Source organism: Taurulus bubalis, assembly GCF_910589615.1.
Source record: "Taurulus bubalis genome assembly, chromosome: 4".
Classification (NCBI taxonomy): Eukaryota; Metazoa; Chordata; class Actinopteri; order Perciformes; family Cottidae; genus Taurulus; species Taurulus bubalis.
The window spans coordinates 21291601-21315707 of NC_136592.1; the positions used below are offsets into that span (position 1 = coordinate 21291601).

General features: G+C 40.7%; 1 protein-coding gene across 1 annotated transcript; it reads right to left on the reverse strand.

The window, feature by feature from the left end:
- Positions 1–5775: 5775 nt before the first annotated feature.
- Positions 5776–23009, reverse strand: loxl1 (lysyl oxidase-like 1; the record flags this gene model as incomplete). Its single annotated transcript, XM_079217090.1, has 7 exons — positions 5776–5965; positions 7895–8010; positions 8346–8441; positions 8575–8731; positions 16430–16567; positions 17534–17642; positions 21866–23009. The coding sequence occupies 7 exons, from the start codon at positions 23007–23009 to the stop codon at positions 5959–5961; spliced, it is 1767 nt and encodes a 588-aa protein (XP_079073216.1). The 3' UTR covers positions 5776–5958.
- Between the last annotated feature and the right edge of the window lie 1098 nt (positions 23010–24107).

Sequence of the window (24107 nt, forward strand, 5' to 3'; positions counted from 1 at the left end):
TTTACTGTATTTCATTAATTATTTTTAGTTTATTATAATTTTCACAACTAGTGTGCCACATACATAGCAATAATGGTTGAGCAAATATATGATGGATGTTGGAGAGGGACTGCATAATGATAGGTCAAATGTGTCATGACAGGAATAGCAGCCTCCACAATCTGCCGGTCCTCATCACAGATCCCAAAGGTCCCACCTCTTTCAGCTCCATCACTGTGCAGGCAGTGCGACTGTAATGGCCCACCATCAGCGTGCCTTACTCATGCCAGGAATTCAAGCAAAAAGCCATTCCTTATAACCAGCCCTCAGTTGGTGGTGACTGGCAACTTCAAACACCGATAAAAGGTGTTTCCTCGTGGTTTTCCATTTTCAGCATCAACAGCATTATGGCTCCAGCTCCCACGGGGGTTCTGTGTATTCAATGACGTCTCAGCACTGAATATGCTAGGAGATCTAATCAGTCTTGCTTCACTTCACTTGATCAGTTCCCTCAATTAGGTTGCAAGCTTGCAGCTGCAAAACAGTTGTTGCTTTACATAGGTTTGCTGGTAAAGTAAATGTGCCTTGTTGTGAAGGGGAGTTATTTGTCTTGAGGTTCTTTACAGCCCTCCCTACAGATCCTCTGCTTATCGACGATCAGACACTTTCCTGCCCGAAGCAAAAATATTTACATATGTAATGGATTTGCTCTTATGTTGCAAAGAGGGGCCTGCAACAGTCAAGGGGAATTACAACATGCATGTTGCTACATATAGTTAGAAAATGTATTATTAAGGAAGGAGTTTCAAGATACTGTCTGCTTCTTGAATTCCCTTGGGATGGAGCCCCAATTGTAGAATGTTGTATGCCACATGGTTTAAGTTTTAACTCTTGGATCAGGGAAAGTGGTGACACTGCACATCCTGTCAGCTGATCAGAATCATCATATTTTTATAATCACCTTGTAATCTGACAAGCTGCTCTGACCATGTATACAAACTCTTCCTCCTGCTACATGCAGTTAGTTGTACTTATCTGTCCCCCTAGTCTCCTCCTGCTCTAGTTTCTTAAGACCATACTCGCGTTGGCATCTCTGGCATTGTGCATCATGTATATTCCATATCTCAGTTATACATATGCGTCTGTGGGATTTTGTTCCGTACACCCCTTGGGGTATATTTATGTGCTCCACTCAGAATCGCACATTGTTTGGATTCACTGGGGAAACACCCTCAAGCACATTCCTGATGAATACAATTGCATATGTATTTGTTGCAAGAAATGGTCTTAAATCATTTAAGAAATTAAAATAATGGCAGCACTGTAAAAGAGGCTCTCAGTGGACATTGTGCATTACGGCCTGTACTCAACATAGGGCTATAGAAGGCTTCCTTTAAGCTGCTTAACCACAAGCTGCTAGAGAACACATAGAAGCAAAAACAGAGGCTTGCTTATCAAAAACAGATATATAACAGTAAGACTTTTCAACAAGACAGGCAAAGACTGCCCATTCTTTTTTGGAAAAGAAATACCTCTAAGTAAAACAAGGACATGCATCATTCTCCACCTCATTAGGAGTTACCTCTCTGTCTTTCTCTCTCTTACACACACACACACACACACACACACACACACACACACACACACACACACACACACACACACACACACAAAGCTATACAAAGACACACGCAAACATATTCATATCTGGTCAAAGTCAAGTACATGGCTGCAGCACTTTCACAAAACAACATAATGTGGCATAGAAAGCTGGAATGGGGTGATTTCATGTGCACAGCCTGAACAAACAGCCCATACCAAAATGAAATCCCAACACGGGGGTCAGGGTTTAGTTAGGACAGACCAATTATGAGAGTGAGAACAGCGTATCAAAACAACTAGATAATGGATTCTCACTCTCCTGGGGGGAAAGGAAATACCTCTACGAGGAATGTCTATGTGTTTTTCAAATATCACATTTCACAACTGAAACTAACTATTGATTGGGTACACTGCACACATAAATGCAATATTATAGCTCTGCAATATCTTTGCAAAGATAACCACAAATTTATATTTTTTCTCATTCATGTTGGCAAGATTTAAAATTCAGTTGTATCTCATTTGATAGTGAACTGTGACTCTTAAAGCATGCCCCTATGACCCTCCCTTCCTCGGTTGAGAAAAAAGCAAAATACAAGCCGGACTAACTGTCTCTCCTTCTATATTACTGCACAAGTATACACCCATAAGATGTTCAGCTCTGAAACAAAAAACGAGGCTTTAACTTTTTATAAAAAAACGCATAGTGTGAGTGTAAGATCTATCACAAAAACAAACTGTTAATTTCGTGCAAATGCAAATCCTCCTTACAGATAATCACATCATCACACAAGCTGTGTGTGCACTTCAGCAGAATATGGGCTCATGACAACCACCCCTCCTACCACACAAAAACAACTACATTGAATAAGCCCACACATCCACGCATGCACACAGCCAGCATAAGCAACACATGCATATTAATGACTGTTTCCTCAAGTAAACTGTAACATACACAACAGTAGAAGCAGCGACCAGGATAATACCAGTTGGCATAGCGGCCCTAAAAATAAAATAAATTTTTTTTTTTAGAACAGCCTATAATAGGCCCTGTCGGGTGCCCTTGCAGAACGTGAATGCACATGCAGCATGTAGCCAATGTGCAGCTGCTGAGAGTGTGAAATGCAAGGCAAGATAAATGGTTAATTTAGAAGGGTGGGTATATATGCATGCACTACATCTAATGGTGGAGCGGGAGGGGGTAGGAGACACCAAGTTGAATGAGTCCTGTCACAATACAGTGGTAAAACCCTTTCTGTGAAAAGAAAAACATGTATTTAATATACATACAGTATACAACCATTTAAAGTTGTACGCCCATTCCTTGCCTCCATGACAATGTAGTACATCAAACTCTTTTCCAATCAGTGTTATCCACTAATTGATCATAATAACTTTGCAACACTGTTGGAGGATCACAAAACAGAAGATCTCAATAACTCACTTCCTTTCCTGCCAAAACTGAGAATATAACTTTTTTTTGTAGTTCTATATTTAGCTTGAAAACAGTATAAGCTTCTCTCTCACTGTTGCTACATGATGCCAACTGAAATAAATGTATCTTTGGCAGTGTGGTGACAGCATGTGACCCAAGCAGATTGGTTTTAAGGTTGTCTTCATGTTCGACTATAACATCAACATTAATGTGACTGCACAGCACTAGTGCCAATACACAGTTGTTGTATTTACTGTTTGCAGGCATCCTTTATGCAGTGGGTTTTTCTGTTGTCAAAAAGTTCAGATTTGCAACCTTGCCTGAATCATGCATGACAAATGACATACATCAGCTGTGAAAATGCCTTAATGAATTAAACATATTACACCTAATCTCTTATGAAGGGGATGGGGATTTCAGGAACTTGTCACACCTGTCACACAGCATTTCCTCAGAATCTACTGATACGTATTCTGTGTAAACCTCATATGAAGCCCAGGGATCCACTGCTGGCACATCGTGTCTATATTCCAATGAGTGCACACAGCAGATGTGTAAATGTATTTATTGTAAAAGACATTTTTGACAGATGTTCATTGTTAGAAACATACAAATGTCATCACCACATGCCAAAGATGCTGCATTGCTGTCACCTGCTCTTGTTTTGTCATTCCACTGAATATCAGAATCACATGTTGTTGCATCTCATCAATGAGTGCGGTATGATCATGAGCTGAACTACGCACATCAGGAAAATACAGATCAAATATAAGAACTGACTATTTACAGTAAAATGAGCAATACATTGTTTTAAAAAACAACCTCAAAACCACTTTGTTACAAACTGTAACAAACAGATTTTGGTGCTTTGCCATTGTTCAATCATCATTAACAGATATTAAAGTTGTAATCTTTTAAAACCCCATTTTTCATACTTTTTATGGTTGGCTTTGTTTTCTGGAATAGCTATTCAATGTATTTAGATTCAGTAAATCCCTCTCTATGTAGTAGTTTAAATTGTTATATCATAGTAATGCTTAATTAAGGGAAACAAATGGGGTAAAGCAGTCTTAGGAATCTTTTTGTCGCCACAATTAGTGTTAACAACGATTGTAGACAAAAATGTGATAAACAAAACAAGATGTCAGCAAGTTTGCAGCGGATCAGTATTATATATTGCAGGGACTAATGGAACAAGAAGTCACAGTCACAGTGAGCTGTTGATGAAGAGCTGCAGGCGACGAGCAACTACAACTTCTCAGCAAGATAACCCATCCTGTTACTGTGCCTTGCTGTTGAGTGGAAAACTACTATGACATCACATCACAGTTGCTCATGGCATGACGGAGGAAGTCCAATTATTGACTGACTTCTTTAATAAATCTCTGGTATGTTTGGTTCCACTGTAAACAGATACACAAGTTGCTCTTTTGATGTACTGCTGCTTACAAAGTAGTGTTTGATGAAGTATTAAACCACATTTGTTGTGACCATCATTAACCACAAGTGTCACAAACCAATTAGAACTGAAATCCTTAAGAATTCTTACTTGAATCTTTTGGAATATTACTTATTTATTTGTTTGCATTCCAACATTGTGTGATCATTGATATGTTCAACAGAATTGTGAGTTTTAGCCATGTGCTGCAACACAGTGGTAGGAGGCCATAGTGAACCATTGCAAGGATTTTCAATGGAAACCAAACACTTAACAGGAAACAGCTCACTCAATTGGAGAGGTAGGTAATGACGGCTTTCTTACGCTCTGCATTATGATGCTTAGTCTGTAGCCATAGTTTTTTTCCCAACAACTATTTGAATAACTCAGATTGTCAAAGAAAAAGAATGAGTTCATTGAATTTCACAAATTACAGTAACAGGTCAAACTGGATAAACAAAGTACAATCAGTTACAGTAAGACACTGAAATATGTGTATATCCTATTTAGGTATAGATCATCTATGTTCCATCCGACCAGTGTTGGTAGTTCAAGAACAGACCCCAAAACAGTGTAATTATACAGCTTACATAGTGTGAGTATTGTGGTCTGGAAAGCACCATTTTCTGCCAGTTGAGTTTCCTGTTTGTGTTTTACTGAAATAAGAAAGGACAGACGGGGACAAGACACAAATATGCAAGGATTAAGAGGAGTACAGAGACCAGTACTGACGATCTTTTTTCATGTTGACTTAAAATTTGATGGACTTGACAAATGCAAATATGACCTGCACTTTTCCTCTTGCTGTTAACACAACATTAAACAGGATGTGAACCACAGTATCCCAGCCTGATCCAATAAGGCAGTGAAGATAAAAAAAATTAAAATAAACTAACGCACAATATAGTTCATCTGAGTCACTGGGCATCTCTGTCTGTCCCCACACGGCATGGATGAATGCTGCTGGGAAGACTTTGTCCGCTAATTTTAATTGTTGGATTGCAGCTAAACCCTGATTTGTCGGGAACCACTCATTTCAGCACCGGCACCGTTTCACGCTTTATTTTATAATTTATAATTCGAACAGAGCCACTCTGCCGGGAGTGTGCATATGTTTGTGTGCAGATACAGTAAACACCTTTTATGAAAGTCAATGATGTGTTCCAACATTAACCAAACCAGACTGGTAGGGATACAATATGAGACATATAGTTGGTAGCACAATCTTTTGAGGTACGCACATTGAAGGAATGTGAATTAGTAATTATTGGGAATACAAGATGAAATTATGCATTATGCTAAATTGTATGTGTGTGTGCATGTTCACTTGAAACCCCCACAATATTTTCAGTGCCAGTGGAACCCTTGTTTGCCATGGGCTCAGGATTCCGAGACAGCACAAAATAGTTGAGACAAACAACAATGAACCAACAACAAATGGATTCCATTCACATTTCAATGGAATAGCAAACAGGGTCACCCATGGCAGCCGTCCAGTGCCTGATCAAGACCTGGAAAATAAACAGACAACATTCAACACTGTTAGAGGAACTTTGACATTCCAGGCTCATGAAATATGAGCTACTGTACATAATTAATACACTGCTCTGATAAGGTCATCAACTGTCTTTGACTATGAATTACAAAGTTAAATGTGTATTCCAGACACAGGACGTATGTTTAATGTTCACAGTTTATACCATTTTATTCACACTGTGATGCCAAAACTATAAAAAGAAAACATTTGCTCTTATAATTTTATTGTGGTTAACCAAACACTCAAATTGGTGAAAGGTTTTGCTGTTTACTAAGCCCCGCCCTCCCTGCTTACTGTTGCTATGCCTGTAAATCTGTATGTTCTCGCACCGTACACAATGCAATTTACTGAGATATTAGTGGCACTATTATTCTTGAGGGATTAAACAAAACATACAATATAGGTCTTTGGTTTTAGGCAGAGGTAGACTCGCTGGCAACATAAATACTGTCACTGGCAGTTTTAAATCTACAAGAAATATGTAAAATTAGTCTTGCACATGTCCCATATCCAAGGCAAATAATCAACATCCTTTTTTCTGGTGTTATGAGTATGATAAGTAAAAACATATGATCAGGCTAATATTTAATTTGAACACAACCCGTGGATAGCTGGATAGCTTCAGTGCTTGTTTATATTTTCAAACAGTATGTATTGTAATGTATATGTAATATATGTAATGTTTCATGCAAAAAAGCTTACAATGAGGACTAACCAATGTGTTGGGGGTTGCTGGAGTGCCAACTTCCCCACATCTAACAAACTGCAGGACAGGGCAGCTATATAAACTCTGGTGTAGGCTTCTAGTTGCTGCTGATTAGCCAATCATTCTTCAGGGGAGGGACTTGGCATGACAAATAACTGGTATTTCTTGAGCTACTGTATTGAAACCTTAAATCAAATATTTGTGATACTTGTGCAATCATTTTACAGCAAAACCTTTGTTTTGTGGTCAGTTACAGAAATCAATATATAATACATCAAAAACTATTTTCAAGTGCATATATATTATATTTGAAGCCAATTGTTACAATCAAGATGTATTGTTATCTATATGTCTGTTCTTTTGTTTCAAATTAAAACATATTCAATAATTATGTTGTAATAATGACAGACAATGTTTGTAACCATAATTAGTCTGGATATAATTACATACAAGATGTGAAATGATTATTTTTTCAAATATCGAATCCTTTTAAATATCAGACATTAATGATGGAAAAAGGGCTTGTAGCATCTGCTAGTGCAATTATGTTATTGGCATCACTACCTAACTATTATATTCAGCTTTCATTAACTCCAAAAATGCTTTGGCAAACATATTTTTAAGTGTATCTTTCACTGTACCAGTGAAATTGAGGGAGGCCAACTAGTGCACTTGAACCTAATGATGCTTTCCTCATGTATAGACACTCTCTATATAAAGTCTTTTCAAGAGGATACAATAGTAATGTACGAGTGCAATGATACACTTCCGAATAACACTATTTAAAAGTTCAACACCCCTTCATCTCCAGTTGAGGGAGAAAATTAAAGTTTCAAAGACTATTCATCTTAACTGGAGAATGAGAACATAATTTATATAATCATCAAATATTTCAGACAGAAACCCATTAAGTTCACTAAGTAATTAAAAACACTATGAGGCTCTTCATAAAACTGCATTTAGCTGCCACCTTTGTCATGTGGTTCAGTGTAACTCTATGGGATCCTGACACAAACCGATTTATGGTTTGCCTTTTAGTTCACATTCTACAAAAACACAATATCTGAAAACTGCCCAGCCTTTACTTGCAGCAGATTATGAGAATATTGGTAATACATATAACACTTACCCAGTGACTTCACTAATTATTCAATTACCAACTGTGTGTGAAAAGTGTTTACGTTCAGTTTTACTTACTGTGTTATCTTGCAGTTGTTTGCTGTAACAAATCGTCCTGTGTAGTGTATGTTACACCTGACCACGTTGTTGGTGAAGTCTGATTCCAGCACCAAGAATTTGGGATTAACCTGGAGCTAAGAGACAAAGGATTACACATTACAACGCACCATAATCCCAACACAATTGATGGGTCCAACACTCCAAAAAGGAGAGTATTTGAGATAGATGACAACAAACAGGATCATGTATACTGTAGATATTTTGTTTGTCCAGCCACACTGACCAAATAAAATATGCATGGAAAACTGAGCCATGAAGTGCTTGCAGATAACTAGAAACCTAAAAATGTCAGGAACTTCATCATTCTTTTACTACCCCGATCAATTTGTTTTGGTGGCCTTGAACCTCACCGTCTTCCATGAATTATTTGACCATGTCCACGCACACTTGATTCTCACATAACTCTTACCCTTAGTATATATTTTCCAGGCTGAATGTCCGTGATATCGATCCATTGGCAGTCAATATCAGCATTGTATGTATCGTAGCAGCCTGGGCTCAGACCCTGAACGAACAGAGGGGAGGTGAGACGCTCATGAGGAATACTGATCCGAGTCAAAAACAGTTCTACTAAGACTATTGCGGGTTACCAAATTAAGCCTAAATGCCTAATTTCATGTTTTGGTTTGCTGTGTTACCTGAGTTTCAGTGGTACAGGCATAGCGCTTCAGGTGGCCAAAGTCACAGGTGGTGTCCTCCAGACAGAAGCTAGCTTTGTGTCCCTCTGCCACTTTACGGCCAGTACTGACCTCCAGTAAATCATAGTGGCTGAACTCATCCATACTGTGGTAGTGCCTGTCGGAATGAGCAAAAGACTGTCAATGTAGCAAAGGTGAAAGAAACATCTACGTTTAGGTGGGAAATCAAGTTAATTCTAGTGTTATCTGTTAGGTCGTGCCCGTATCTGGGCAGAACATATAGTCAGTTTATTAAATGTCTTAATTACATAGTCATTTTTATTTAAATTTGGCATATCCAAGTTGAGGTGTGTAACTTCAACCTTTTGAGCCCCGAGTCCCTCCTTAGGGGGGGAGAAGCCCTTCTAGAGGCCTTAGTGAGGTCTGTTCAAGTAGTCATATGAACCCCAAATGAGTTCTAATACTTGTGTTATTTTATATCATTTTATTCAGAATTCATTTGTGAAAAAAATTATATTTTCAAAAGAAAATCACTTTTATAACATTTTGATCATAACTATGAACATCCAGCATATTCCCCAAATATTTTCCCAAAATTGCCTCCTCGAGCCGCACCCGCGTTTTTCCAGATGCATGCTTCATGGCCTAAAGCAGTGATTGTCAACCACTGTGCCGCGGCACACCAGTGTCCCATGACAGATCGTCAGGTGTGCCGTGAGAAAATTTCCAATTTCACTTAATTGGTCCAAAAAATATTATTTAGCTGCCGCAAATAATTTTCCATTGTTGAGCGTCTGAGCCTGCAATATAGTGGCTGGCCTAGTAGTTTCCTATAGAACAGGTCTGCACCTTGTTCTGCTATTAAACAAACTAAAAGGCCGTATGTTATTGATCGTACACGACAGCTTGTAATTTCTGGGTCGCGTCTACAACTCTTTCCGCCCCGATGCGATGCACACAGGAGAGCACACAGTGGACAGAGAGAGCGGCGAAAAATATGTCGCGTGCTTTTCACAATGGGATTTGCTGCTATAAGCTATCACTATTTTAAGCTATGAGCTCTCATGTTTAAAGCCCAACAGTGAAGGTATTTGTAGGTCAAGACAAACATCCAACAGGCTGCAGCCTGGCGCTCCATCAATGACGTTTCTGACGTTTCTGAGGCTCTGGAAATATTCTTCCAAAAGCCCGAAAAACACACTCGAGTGACAAAGCCTGCTCACTTTGTGGTCATCATTAAAATAAATGAACACTATGCTTCCTTTAAGTCAGTATTTATCAAACTGGGGCGTATTTCAGGTAGGGCGCAAGAGGAAATGCAGATTTTACCGTACACCGTTAATGGGTCACATGCGCATGTACAACTCGCCGATTCTTGTCATTTTGCCAAAAGCCGATCTTTATTAGATCTCCGTGAGGTTGTCTTTTCTGCTGTCGCGTCGCTCAACATGGAGCATGAATTGAGAACGGCTGTATCAAATCTACCTCGTTTTAAAAAGAGTTGTAGAGGAAAGCAGCTCACTGCAGCCACTATTAATGATACAATGTTATGCTCACACATCTGCACTCATTCTGTTTTGCAAAAAATAGCTTGTTGTTTTCCACAATAAGCTATTTAGTTGTAACTAAATATTAGTTATTTTTTCCACGGATATAACTTTATTTTCATTTTTCTAACAAAGTGATAACACATTTGTTTTTGTCTGATGGAGCAATCTGGTTTAATTGAAAGTGATTTCAATGTTCTATTATTTATAAAACCACAGACTAGTACTGTGAAGTATTACTTTGTAGTACTGTGAGGTGCCACGATGTAGTATGTCCGTAAGTCGCTCCCCCCCCTAAAGCTGTAAACCTAGGGGAAACACTGAATACTGTGACATTCTGTAACTTTTTGGGTTGTTGGTGTGCCGCGGGATTTTTTTATTGTAGAAAATGTGCCGCGGCTCAAAAAAGGTTGAAAAACACTGGCCTAAAGAACAACCTAGAGAGCTGTAAGAGCCCTCTTTGTAAAGATAATGACCTAAAGAAGCACAATAAAACAAAGCCTTGTGGTGTTACCAAGGAGTTTTAGTCAAACAAATGGTGTCGTTAGGTTAGAAAATGTAAAAGTTATAACCTTTATGCCTAAACACCATCTTTTGTGGCATGCTGGGTATTAACATTTGCATACATTTTAGCTTAAGACGTGTGGCGCGTTCTAAGAAACCTCTCACGACCACGGAAGCCTTCAGAGTCGAAATGGTAGAAGCGAGGAGGGGAACAAAACAGTCTGGCCGCATTTGGATTTTTCAGGTACTAATATACTACACACATATCATACGTTATTAGACTCCTATAAGTTTTTAGGGCTACGAATAAGTGTCTTTTATTGAAATCTGACTTTGTAAAGTGTACTTATTAATGATGTAGTGTAACGTTGCGGCCGCCGCCCGGAAATGACAGAAAGGTTACGGGGTTTATGTAATTACATAAACTTAATGGTAAGTTTTTTTTTTTCTGAGCGGTCAGAAATCTTCCCACAAGGCTTTACTGTATTTCAGCAATTTAAATGAAGTTAATCAACCTTGTGGTTCCGAACATCCTTTAGGAAACGTCACTTGACTTATTTGCTTTGTTTCTTGTCCGATAATGGGCGCTGCGGGGCGCGGGGAGGCCATCAGTGAATTGACTGACCTGTTGACCTCATCTGCTAACAAGTGATGTTGCACCTTGACTGAACACATTATGAAGTATCAAAGGACAATGGATACTAATTAATAGCAACAATAAAGTACTGCTGAAGCAGGACATTAACACCCTAATGATGCATGCATGTTGTTAATTAGTAGGTCAAGACAAACATTAGCTTAGTTAGCTTGTATCAGTCGGCAAGATCAGAAGTGTTTGCGTGTGAGTGTGTACTCATTCATGCCTGTGCCCATGTGCACTTGTGGCTATTTTCATGTGTACGTGCTCATATCCGTGTTTGTATCACAATATGTGTGTTGTGTGCTGTTCAGACTGTGTTTGTTTGCACAGCTTTAGTGGCTTAGGAATGCTTGGATGCACATGGCCACTGATCATCTCAACTGATCCGGAATATTAACCAAGTGACTCTGTGTATGAGCCGGTCCATTTCAAATCATCTGCAATATTAACAGCTATATGGCTAGCACCTCTCCCAAATATCCAAGTGACCCGGGATGCTATTTAGTTTCCATTTGGCTAGGTGATTGGTGCATAACAGTAAACAAATAGTACAAGACATAAATACAAAAGTAGAAAATATTGAAATGTTCAATAAAATAAGGTAAACAAACAAACAAATAAGAGTATGTTAAAACAAGTGTATTATTAAAGTGTCAAGTGTATAGAGAAAAGATGTGCAAGGGTGTGTAACTAAATTGTCCAGGTCAGTTGGGGTGCCGCACATTATTGATGAACCTGACAGAATGGGAAGAAACTGTTTTGTGGTGTGAGGTCTTCGTCCTGATGGGCCGCAGCCTCTTGCCAGAGGGAAGGGACTCAAACTGTTTGTGTCCAGGGTGAGAACGGCCAACTACAATCTTACTTGCCGGACTGAGTTCTAAGTCGATGAGTCCACACAGGTCACCAGATGGTCAGTCTCCCACCTGTAGGCGGACTCGTCCCCACCAGAGATGAGTCCAATGAGGGTGATATCATCGGCAAACTTCAGGAGCTTGACGGACTGGTGACTGGAGGTGCAGCTGTTGGTGTACAGGGAGAATAGCAGAGGGGAAAGAACGCAGCTTTGGGGGGGAGCCGGTGCTGATGGTCTGAGAGGCTGAGACATGTTTTCATAGCTTTACATGCTGCTTTCTGTCAGATAGGAAGTCCGTGATCCACTTGCAGGTGGATCGGGCATGTGTAGCTGGGAGAGCTTGTCCTGCAGCAGAGAAGTCTACAAACAGGATCCTGGCGTAGGTTCCTGAGGAGTCCAGATGCCAGAGGATGAAGTGAAGGGCCATGTTGACTGTGTCGTCTACAGACCTGTTGGCTCTAAAGGCAAAGTGCAGGGGGTCCAGGAGTGGGTTGGTGAGGGTTTTGAGGTGGTACAGGACAAGGCACTCAAAATACTTCATGAGCACAGAGGTCAGGGCTTAGTTTAGACATTATGTGCTGTGATCTTTGTTTTTTGGGGACAGAGATGATGGCGGAGGCCTTGGAGCAGGCTGTGTGTACACGTCAAAACGCCAAAGGTGAACCATGTTGTGCAGTTGCAAATTGCAGAAGTCAACATAATGGCAGAAAATACCCTTCCAACGACATGAGCAAACTTTGCTTTTCCATACAGTAGCTCATAGAAGGTGACGACAATCAACTTTAAGCTAACTGGTATGCTGTTGGTGACGCAAATTTGAGCTAAATCTATTCCAGTCGAATCATTGACTGTATGTGAGAAGTGGACGTAGCCTTGTGGACTGCTGTTTTGAAGCCTTGAGTTTGGGATTTTGGCCATTACCATCTTGGTTTTGGCCATCGCCATCATGTTGTTTTGCAACCAGAAGTGACACAAGAGGGTGGAACTAAATACAAACAGATGCTAATTAGGCCATTTTAGGCATCACTGTCAAACACACTGTGAGAGGTTTAAATTTGTAAGACAAAGGCACGTACAACACCCAGACCAAACCAGCCATGGCAGTGACCTGTCAATCACAAATATGCCACGCCTGAAAGCTTTGGAGTCTATTTTACTCTAAATAGGACCATAATTTAGTAAATTAACATCTTATTGAACCAGCGGTTAAGACCGTAAACTCATGTTTACAGTATTAACTGAGGTAATAAATCAAGTGAGAAGTGGGGAAATTTCTCACAGACTTTTATCCAATCAGACTTCTTGTTGCACAAACGAGGAATCGTCCCCGGGTGGCTATTAGAAAGATTTGATCTTTTTAATTACTCCATACAATAAATGTAAGTAGTGTTGACTTTAGTTGCTGCAGCAGGTGAGGTAAGCACTGGATCTCCTACAGTCACACAAACTCAGACTATATCAATATTGCCCTTTCGCCTTACTTCATAGCCCATGTTACAACATAGCAACAGCTTTTACTGGAACACTCATTAAAGATTGAAGGATGACTTGGAAGGAAACATGGGTACTTTCCACTAATGGAGCAAGTGACTATTCAAGGACTCATTTTTTCCATAGGAGAGGCAACCAATTATGAACTTCTCTCAGGTACCTGCCAGTTGTTATCTGCAGCTGAACATTATCTGTATTCTGACTAATGTACATGACTGAGTGTGTTTCCAGGCTTATTCTATGTAGGGCACAGGGGCAAATATGCATTTTGTGCAATACATGTGTGAGTCACACTGTTCATATCACGTGTGTGTGTGTGTGTGTGTGTATGTGTGTGTGTGTGTGTGTGTGTGTGTGTGTATGAACCATGAACCAGGGCAGGAGGGCCTTGAAGGTTGAAGCACAGTCTTTGTTTTCTCAGAACTGCCGTTCATTTCAGTGGCAGTCTTGAGATGATTATCAACAGTATATGTGTGTGTGTATGTGTGCGTGTATGTGTGCGTGTATGTGTGCATGTATGTGTGCGTGTGCGTGTGTGTGTGTGTGTGTGAAATAGAAAGAAAAAGTGCGGGACGCAAAGAAAAAGATTGAGAGTGGGAGGTGCTGGATTATGAGGTTCCTGGAAGGGTCCCTTGCCTGGATCCCCTCACTGACTATGTCAGCTATAGAGAATGTAGTGTTGGAAGGACACAGAGGATTTAACAAGAGTAATTTGTAATTGTAACAAATACAATACAAAACATTCCAATCCTTCTTTGAAGTTGTGAGTCATTTTCCACTTGTGTTTTAACAAACAAGACTTTTAGGGTTTCTCAAATTGTAGCACGGGTTGTAAAACACAGAGAACTATAGTAGGTTCTGTGAGAACTATTTAGCGGTGGCCTGACATTTGCACTCCACAAACAGCAACCAGGATATGAAGACATGCATCCAAGCCCCTGTACAAATATCAGCCATGATCTCTCACCACTAAGGTCACAAACTTAAATAAAGTTGGACCATAACGGACAAAAACGTTCTACCAAATAAACAGGCCATTTTAATGACTTATACTTGTTTCCCACACTGATTGGCAGACAAAAATAAGTTCTCATGGAATTCTTTGTGTAAAAAAAACGAATAGAATTCCAACATTTTCACAGCACCACGATACTCAAGAGGATGCTGTTCCTTTCCCTTCTTCAAATACTCCAGGAGAAAAGATGGGGGTGAGTGTAATGAAAAGCAAAACTGTCAACTGCACAGCTTATTCAACAGAAATGTAGGGCAGGAAAGTTTATTGTAAGAATCTGGGCTAGAGATGTTCTTCCCCTAAAGAGAATTCTTTGTTAACAAACACTCTGTTCCAGTAACCCATATCCATGCCATCATACTTTAGCAGCTGTGTGATCTGGTGTCACAGATCGACAGGAAAAAATGGATTGATTTGTCATTCTAATCACACAGCCAGTGGAATGATTGTCTTGGCTTTCTGCCTCCTGGGAACCAATGTGTAAATGCAGACTGATGTCAGACAGAAACAACACTGCCAATCTCCTGACGGGCAGTACACATTCTTCTAAGATGAGAATAGTAAAGCAGGGCCTGGCACCAGTGTCAGTGGGCGGACTTGCTGAAATTGAGATAAAAGCCAATCTATGGAATATATTGTCATAAAACACTGACGAAAACCCCCAAATCACCTCATCAGTAGTCCCCTGAAGTCACTGGCTACAATCTGTCCACTGAGAAAGACACAGTGAGACATTTGCTTTCTAAAGTGATCCAACCCACAAAACTACATAACATTATTGTTCATGTAATGTTGAGTATTTTGTCCTGTTGTTTTATTTCTATACTTCCATACTGTTGGTTTTGCACCCCAATCTCCTCTTTAGACCAGGAAACTGAGATATATTTGTACTTTCTCGGCCACTAGGGCAAGTCTTGGCTTTTTTTTGCAGTATGGTGCACAATAGATCTTATGGTGCACTGTGAGACTCAATCTGCATTTACCTTCAGTAAAATTGCATTGCCATGTGCTTAATCAACTTAGTGGACATGAACTGATACCTCCTTGATTATGGATGTTTTTCCCCTTTAAAGTTTTTTTTGGGTGGTGTTTGCTCATCCAAAGTGAGGGTCCAAGGACCGAGGTTGTCAAAGCCCCTTAAGGGCAAATTTCTGATTTGTGATATAAATGAAATTTACTTGACTTCCCACTGTGTCTAGGCTCATATTGATTGACACAGGGAATGCAAAACATCATCCATCATGGTTCAGTACATTCATTTAAGGTGTTATATATAAGATTGGGAGCATTTCTATTTCTCAATATGGCAACGGCTGATCCGACAGCTCGCAGCTCACGGTGCTACCAGCATTCATGCTTGGTTTGAGCTTGCTGTAGTGATGCAGGCGCAAAGTATACATGGCAGAAAATGATGTCATCTCAGCTTTGCAGTTATTGTATAAAGGCTTAAGTATTAAGTATGCCCATGAATATGAGTTTACAGTTAGTTCTAGTTCAACATTGAGGAGGTTGGTTTATGCCATTCTGCTGGTAACACTCATTGAATCTTTTATTCTTCACAGTATATTTTGTTTTTATGGAAAATACTGAAACGTACTGAGTGTTGAGCATGAATGCGTAAGATGATCAACATTTATCAGCCTATGTTTACAGATATTATTAGTAACATAAATAATTACAGTCTGTAAGAATACAATCAGATAAAGATGGCTGCTGGCTATCTCCCTGGTTGCCACAACAGACAATAATATAGTCAGTAAAGCAATAATATCTGATTGAGTGAAATCGGTTTAGTATGAAGTACTTACTGGTGACAGCTATGCCACTCCCAGGTGTGATGTGGCCTGTTGGGCATGAAGTCGGCAGTCCCCTTGTTCTTCACCCTCTGAGGGAATCGCAGCAGGACCCTTACATCGTAGTCTGTGGTCTCAGGGCCATAGGCAGAGCTGAATGGTGGACGCATATAGCAGGACCAAAAACAATAAGGAAAACAACTGACTGCAAAAAGAATGTCTGCAAGTCTGTTTCTTATAACTTAGAGAAGGAAAGAAAAAAAGAGCAGGACCGGAAAGGCTTAGAGGCAGGAGCATATCTGCTAAATAATTCACTCTACAGATTACAACCATACACAGTTTCAACACGGGGAGGGGGAACATGGCGTTGCACGATTCCCTTTTTTGTGTGAAAGAGGATGAACAACCTCAAGTTCGCAATGCCACTGAAGATCTAAGCCATTCATCTTGTGGCTGTTGTTGACATTGGAGTGTATGGCAAATTACAACAGCCCATCTGTCGGTGATTGCTGCAAACTCAGACAGGATATGAAAGGGCTTTGAGGGATGGTTGGGCTTGTGATGGGAAGAGGGCAAATAGAGCAGCCATGGGGACAGCACACTTCCATAATTTCAATAGTGTCTTTAGTACAGAGGCAGGCAAAGGGCCCAGGCCCGGGGCTCAGGGGATGCTATTCACAACACAGAGAAATTAAACCAACAGTTTCTATCCCAGAAGGGGACCAGGATTCGGTTCACTTCAATTGTGTTGTTGGTCAACTTTTTTCATTATTTCTTTCAGGTATTATTGCACAGAACTGGTGTGATCCTGAAGGCTACCTTGGACTTGTGGATGGTTCACTCGCTGGTTAATATTGCCCAAAGGTGAAGCAGCTTATAAAGAATACTGTTTCACTAAAACTAATGCACTTTGCTGTTAAAGCATTATCTGCAGCAGGGTAAAACTTGGACAGGACATTAGAGGGCTACATTGAAAAGGGAAATAATTCATTGTTTCTTACATACTTCAATTGATTGTTTTTCAGGTGTGCAAACCTCTGAGCCACCAAGCTACCCTGAAGATATTATAGAAACCATTAAAATTAGAAGCCAGCAAAGGACATCCAGTATTGGGCTTACCTTGAAAGACATTTTTCTTCAGAAGCACAGCGGAGAGAGTACATATGGACTTTCTGGATATATGTGGAAGCCTGGACATAGTTGGGATCAGGAACCAGGTCAGGCAAACCTGAAATGATAGACAGACTGCTCAACCTATATGGTAATTCAGACACTTTAAATAACACACAACCTTGCTTCAACAAGTGAAAGTAATTTGCTCACAAACCCTGAAAACAAAAGAGAAGCTACTTATTAGATTTGTCAACCTGATGTTTTAGACTCTAACATGGTGGTATATGCCATATTTAAACAATGTTATAAACTGTAGTTCACGCTGACAAACTACATTTACAACACTGCTATGTCACTGGGATTTTACTTGATTCAATGATTAGTAATCTGTGACAGGTCACCTTTTGATCTCTTTGAATTCCAGCCCAGTCACTGCCAGCGAATTCACAAATTTGTCATCAACTTTTTATTACCTGGTATTTATGGTGATGCTGATCGGCAGATATGATGGGCCCACAGTTCAAGACTGGGTCACTCTACAGAGAGCTTTTGGCAACTGATTACTGTGAATTCCAGTTTAATTTTATAGTAACATAGAATACCAACTCATATTGGTTTGGGATAAGGCTAAATGTGCAAGTATCTGAGTTGCAGTATCACAGGAGAGCTTGTTGCAATGCCCCCAGTGTTTTTCATACTTTGAGTTCTGGAAACAAGTGACAGAGATGAAGAGATGAGGGAAGGCACAAGCGCATATAGTTACAGCAAGAGAGCCAGACAGAGACACAGCGAGGGAGAACGTGCGTGCCAGGGCAAAAACAACAGTGATCTCACACCACTGCTGTTTTGAAAGTGGGCGACTGACCAAGTCTGTCAGAAAACCTGAGGAACAAGTAAAAAAAGCAGGCCTTACTTGTCAGAGTGAATGTTTGTCTGTCCCCTTCCCAGTAAAGGCCATGCCAGCAAGGGTCTCTGGCGCAACTTATCACCCCTCTCTGTTTAGCATACAAAGGCCAGACACACTTTAATGTGAGCTCGTACAAGCAATTGAAAGTCAAACCATCCAACCTCTCATCCTGGAAGTGTTAATAAAATCACAAACAATTACGAACAATTTGAATTTCCGTTGCAGCCATCTTAAACCATGGAAAAGAAAATAGATAGTAAAATAAAACACTGTCTTTTGATTTCGGATTAACACAAAGGGTTTTAATAACAGGAAGTTTTTGATTTTACATTTGTCCAGTTTTTTAATCCTGGTAAATCCTCCCTCTCAGCTCCAAGTTGAAATTAGGGCTTTGCCTTTGCAAGCATAGTGTAAACATCCTATATGACAGCTCTCTCCGAGGCAGACGTAAAGAACAGGGGAAGCCTCCTGGGGCAGACCATGATGTAAACACTGTAAAACCAGTGTGAATGCAGAGTTTTTCCAGCAGAACTCTCAAGCTATTTTTTTTTCTCCCCACCCTAAAAAGGCTTTGTTCTCTGCTTCCTAATCTTTTGAAATGTGAAATCGGGTGTCTACAGAGGGATGAAGTGTATTGAGAAGCCAGAGCTGATCAGCTCTCGACAGCATGTGACAAAGCCACACATTACACTCTAAGTGGGGCACGGAGAAAAGAAACTCAATCTTACCATGTTTTTTATACCATCTAATATAATAAAATATATGAGGGCTCCCGCTCTAGATACTGCTTTAAGCACCTGGCTGTTAGCTGCAGGGGACTGACAAATCGGAATACTTGAAATTCATTGAGGTGAAAAATCAGAATAGCGTTTCATGATTAAGTATAAAGTATATCACAGATTCTTTTGCTAGGTAGTTTATTTTACAGTCTATGCCCTGTCGTTAATACAGTGTACATCCTATCATGATTATTAACCATTTTACTTTTGGTCAGTAGATACATTATAGATTAAGTTCAGCAATGGTGAGATGCTAAAACCGTTTTTCTTAATTTGAAGATATGATGTTGAAGCTAATGATTGAAATAACAGCAGCTCTGCCCTTCAGCTGCCTAATTAATTCATTTTACAGTCTAATTATTCTCATGTATGGCTGCTTGTGGCTTTGTCACAGAATATGAGAGCAATTCATGGTGAGTTGAAATGATGTGGGGACAATATGCAAAGTTTTTTAACTGATCGTTGCCATTTTACTTAATTACAACCACTGAAACATAAGAGCTTCCGAAGCTACACTCAAAATAGTGCACAATCCAATTCAGCAACTGGGCTAGAGTACTAACAGAGAAAACTATGCACGTGAATAGAGTTGATTCATCTGAATGTGTTCTCAAATTGAACTCATTGTTGATCATAGTCTGTTCTTTGTCAGTTTGCCTGATAACACAATACAGGGATTTCTCAGGGGGACGAAAAGAGAATGAGCCTCAGGAGCACGCCATCTATTTATTTAACCTTAGTATTCAAACTTAATAAAAGGACCTTGCTGACTGATGTGAAAGCCAATGTGTATTGAGAAAAAACACTCACTTGATCAGTTGATCCAATTTTGCACATATGGCACAAAATGATCTGTTTTTACCACTTTGAACATACAGTGTACTGTGTACTGTTGTTGCTTTATTTATGCCGCACCCAACGGCTGTGGGTCAAGCCCTATTCATTGTATGTGATTATAGGAACAACTTGTATGTCCAACCATTTGACAGTTAAAAACAATGACTAGAAAGTGGTTCTGGTTACAGAAACTAGTTTAATGGCCCTAAACTTAGTCATTGCTGTTATCTGTACTCTTTGGTTGTGAATGGTAACACTTGCCAGCTAGTGCACCAATGCTAAACCTGGGTGTTGTTGTATTTTCATGCATTAGAGAGTAGATTACATTCAGATAAATACATTTCAGAATGTATTTTTATTATTTTAGGAGCATCGTGTTCATTGAAACATATCTTTATTTTGATATATAGTAGTGTATCGTATGTACTTTACTACCTATAGTAGGACACAACATTGTCCTTAGAATAGGCATTAATATGATACATAAATATGCTTGTCTGTTGACTAAAGTTTTAAGTAGATCTAAAACTTGTAGATCACAATATTTATAGTACTGTAACAGCTTAATGATGTGCCATGAAGCAGTGCAATAAAAACGTCAGCTTTCCAACAGCTCCCAATGGTGAAATCTTTATCACAATGATTACTGGGAGCACTCAGGCATCTGCACACATGTTGGCTTTTTGTGCTGTAGAAATAGCTTCCAGCAATAGAGTGGCTAATGAATGATGGTTGCAACACATACAGTACACCAGAGAGACTGCAGCACAGTTAGGCAGATCATTGAGTAACACAAAAGGTAAATCTACATTATTAAGAGTCTGAGAAATTCATTGGAGGTCCTCCTCTCCTGTCAGCTCAGACCAGACACAGCTTCTGGTGGTTAGAGCATAGAAAACCTTCACATGTTGTTTGCATTTAGTTAAGTCATGTTTTCCTCCAGCATTAATAATAAGCTCAAGAAAAACAGAACTTTATGAAACTATATTATTTAAGCCAGGGTATTTCAGGTTTTAACATGCCCTCTTACCCTAAGAACTCTGACTATAATATTTGTTTGATTTCCTGTAGCTGAAGCAATGGACCCCATGTGTAACAGGGACTTTCCATGCTCCCCCTCCCCCTCAGAGAGTGGTGAATTACTGTAGCCCCCTCCCTTGTTTCCCCTCTCCTGTCCTCAAGCCCAGGAGGCAGACATGGCCCACCAACACCCCCTGTCACCAGACCCCCTATGAGGTCACCACTGCCATTACCCAATTCTACACACCGCGTGAACCAGTCAACTTTTGTGTAGCACAGACCTCCCCACACAAAAAAACACAGTGGTTTGTGTGTGCTCTCTGTACATTGGCAGGGTTTGCTCAACACCTGGTTTCAATAACCATACAAGTGGGAAAAGATGAACCGTGGGTCCACTTTGCTCTGTTTGTAAACTAAAAAATAGGCTGAACTTTGAGTGGACATTTTATTCTTATTACTCAAGATATCTGACAAACATGAAAGAAGAATATTGTAAAAACATGACTGCTGGCTTAAGGGGGTGGTGAGCTCTCTACTCCCCTAGGTTTTACAAATTATAAATCCATGTGTCCAGCAACGACAGAAATTAAATCAAAGACAGAAACACCTATAAGATGAATGCCCACAAGTGAATATGCTCCCTGTTACCACTGAAAATGTGAAATATTTGAAGTGCCTTGGAACTGGCTCCAAATCAGACTTCCCACCCATGTGCCTCTCCTAATATTATCAAGATTTGACATAGAGTATACATTGTGTTTGCTCACAAAACCCCAAACAAAAAGCTTACCGTACCTCTCTGTTCTGGCCTGTACACACTCCCGACATTCATGCTGGGGTTCTCAAGGCCAGTGTTTGGAGAATTTCTACCTGGAGAAACGGGCTGCAGGAAAGGAGGCTGGGGTCTTCCGAATGGAGGAAACTGCTCATACTGAGGGCTCCTGACTTGTGGTTGACCGGCTGTTCCTGTCCTGTCCACTATTATTGGAGCTGCCTGGTTGGCATCAGGGGCAGAGACAGCAGGGTAAGCAGGGACAGCAGGGACAGCAGGACCAGTCTCCCCATTGAAGATACTGTGGGTGTATCTGTGGTCCAGACCATCTACAACTGGTGGTTGGGCAGCACGTGCAGGTACCACAGGGTTGGGCCCATAGCCATAAGACTGGTAGTAACGGTAGCCATCGTCAGTAAAATCAGTGGGAGCACCAGCGAGCACTGGGGCCAGACCTCCATACACTCCACCAGTATACCCCTGTCCAGCGCCATACCCTCCAGCACCATATCCTCCACCACCATATACTCCACCGCCATATCCTCCACCTGCAACCGGCTGAAACGGTGGCTCATAGTTCCTGACTGCCCCTTCTCCAAAACTAGGGTCGTAAGGTACTGGTTGGAAGGGAGGCTGTTGAGGAAATGGATTCTGTGGGTAGGGTGGTATATAAGAGGATGAAGAAAAGGATGATGAAGATGATGACGAAGATCCTGTGGAGGGCCTGAATCGTGTATTAGAGGATCCTTGGAACTGACTACCCCCTGTGCTGCCTGCAGTTTGTCTCCAGTTATCAGGCACTTGCCCAAATCCAAAAGGATGTCTTGCCTGACCACGGACAGTTTCAGAGGATCCTCTCGGTGGAGCCTGCCGGCGGACATTGCCTCCCTGAGGTCTATGTGAAGAACGTGGACGAGTGTCTGCCACAACTACCCTGGGACCTCTGTCCTGTGCCCCTGCTCCAGCAGGGACATATTCAGCTCCACTATTCAGCAGGCTAAACAGCCGGCCATTGTTCTCCCATTGTATCACCTGCCTCCAAGGGGTGGCAGAGCCGTCCTGTCCCTGGCCCCGACTCTGGCTCTGCACCTGAGTCTGTGTAGCAACCTGAGCCTGCACTGAGCCCAGCAGGACGAATACCAAACATGCCACAACAATAGACAACATACTGGCTCCAAAGACGCTTCAGCTCCCCACACGGTAAAAAAAGCCTTCCAGTCCACCAGCAGCTCAAACTCAAACCACCTGTAGCTATGTCAATAAAGCATGTGCATCTTCTTCCCGCAGGTACAGCTTTGGTGAGAGTGTGGAGACAGACACAGGGTTGAAAAGTAAGCCCGTGGTTGAGTGCATCTGCAGGTCTTCACTGCCAGCAGTAGAGGACCAACGGGTGGTGTTACCGTCTGTTGCTGTGAGAATATGTCCTGACTTCTTGTCGGTCTGTTGGCTTGCCTGTCAGTAGACTGAACATTGCTTTCTGCCTTCTGGAAAGAAAAGTCTGTGCACTGCACGACTGCAAGCTTCTATTTGCCTGATTGCTTACAATGGGCTGTGAAAAAATCTCAAACTTTTTCTAAGCAGAGGTCCCACATGGCCCTAGTGCTAGTGATGTTTCCTGGCCTGCAGCAGCCAGGGCTACGTGAGGCTTCCACAGTCAACATTACCATCTGAAAAGGCATTCAAATGTATAATACATCTCACTTTCAAGGGTTATGCTTTCTCTTCTCATCCTGTACAGTACAAGCAGAGATGCTTAGAACATGGCCTGTATTTTTCTAAAGGTGTTTCAAAGGCTTGTTGTGTTTTTGCTTTGCCTTTAAACCTTGGAGAAATACAACAACCATGTGCAGCTGGGAAATTACAGGTAACAGGCACACTGTCACAGAGAACCTCACTGATGCGGTTCAAACAATAGACAGCAGGTTATTTTTTACTTGATCCTCAAGTAAAACTTTCATTAAGCGATGTTGACATAGCACAACCAATTAGCATTTAAAAAGAATATACTGTCTGGTAATCTGTAATGTGACTTTATATGAAACATAAAAATGTGTCTTGTATCTACAATACAATTGGTCAATATTTATGTGCTGGGTATGTTACGACATGTGGTCTGTATTCTCCACCCTAATAAATTTCAAAGTGAGTCAATTATGAATGTAGAAAACCCTCCTCCAAACACACACACACACATACACCAACACCTCTCTCCAACCCTCGTTCCCATTGCTGCTTGTAGTAAGCTGAATGCACAAAAGACATGCA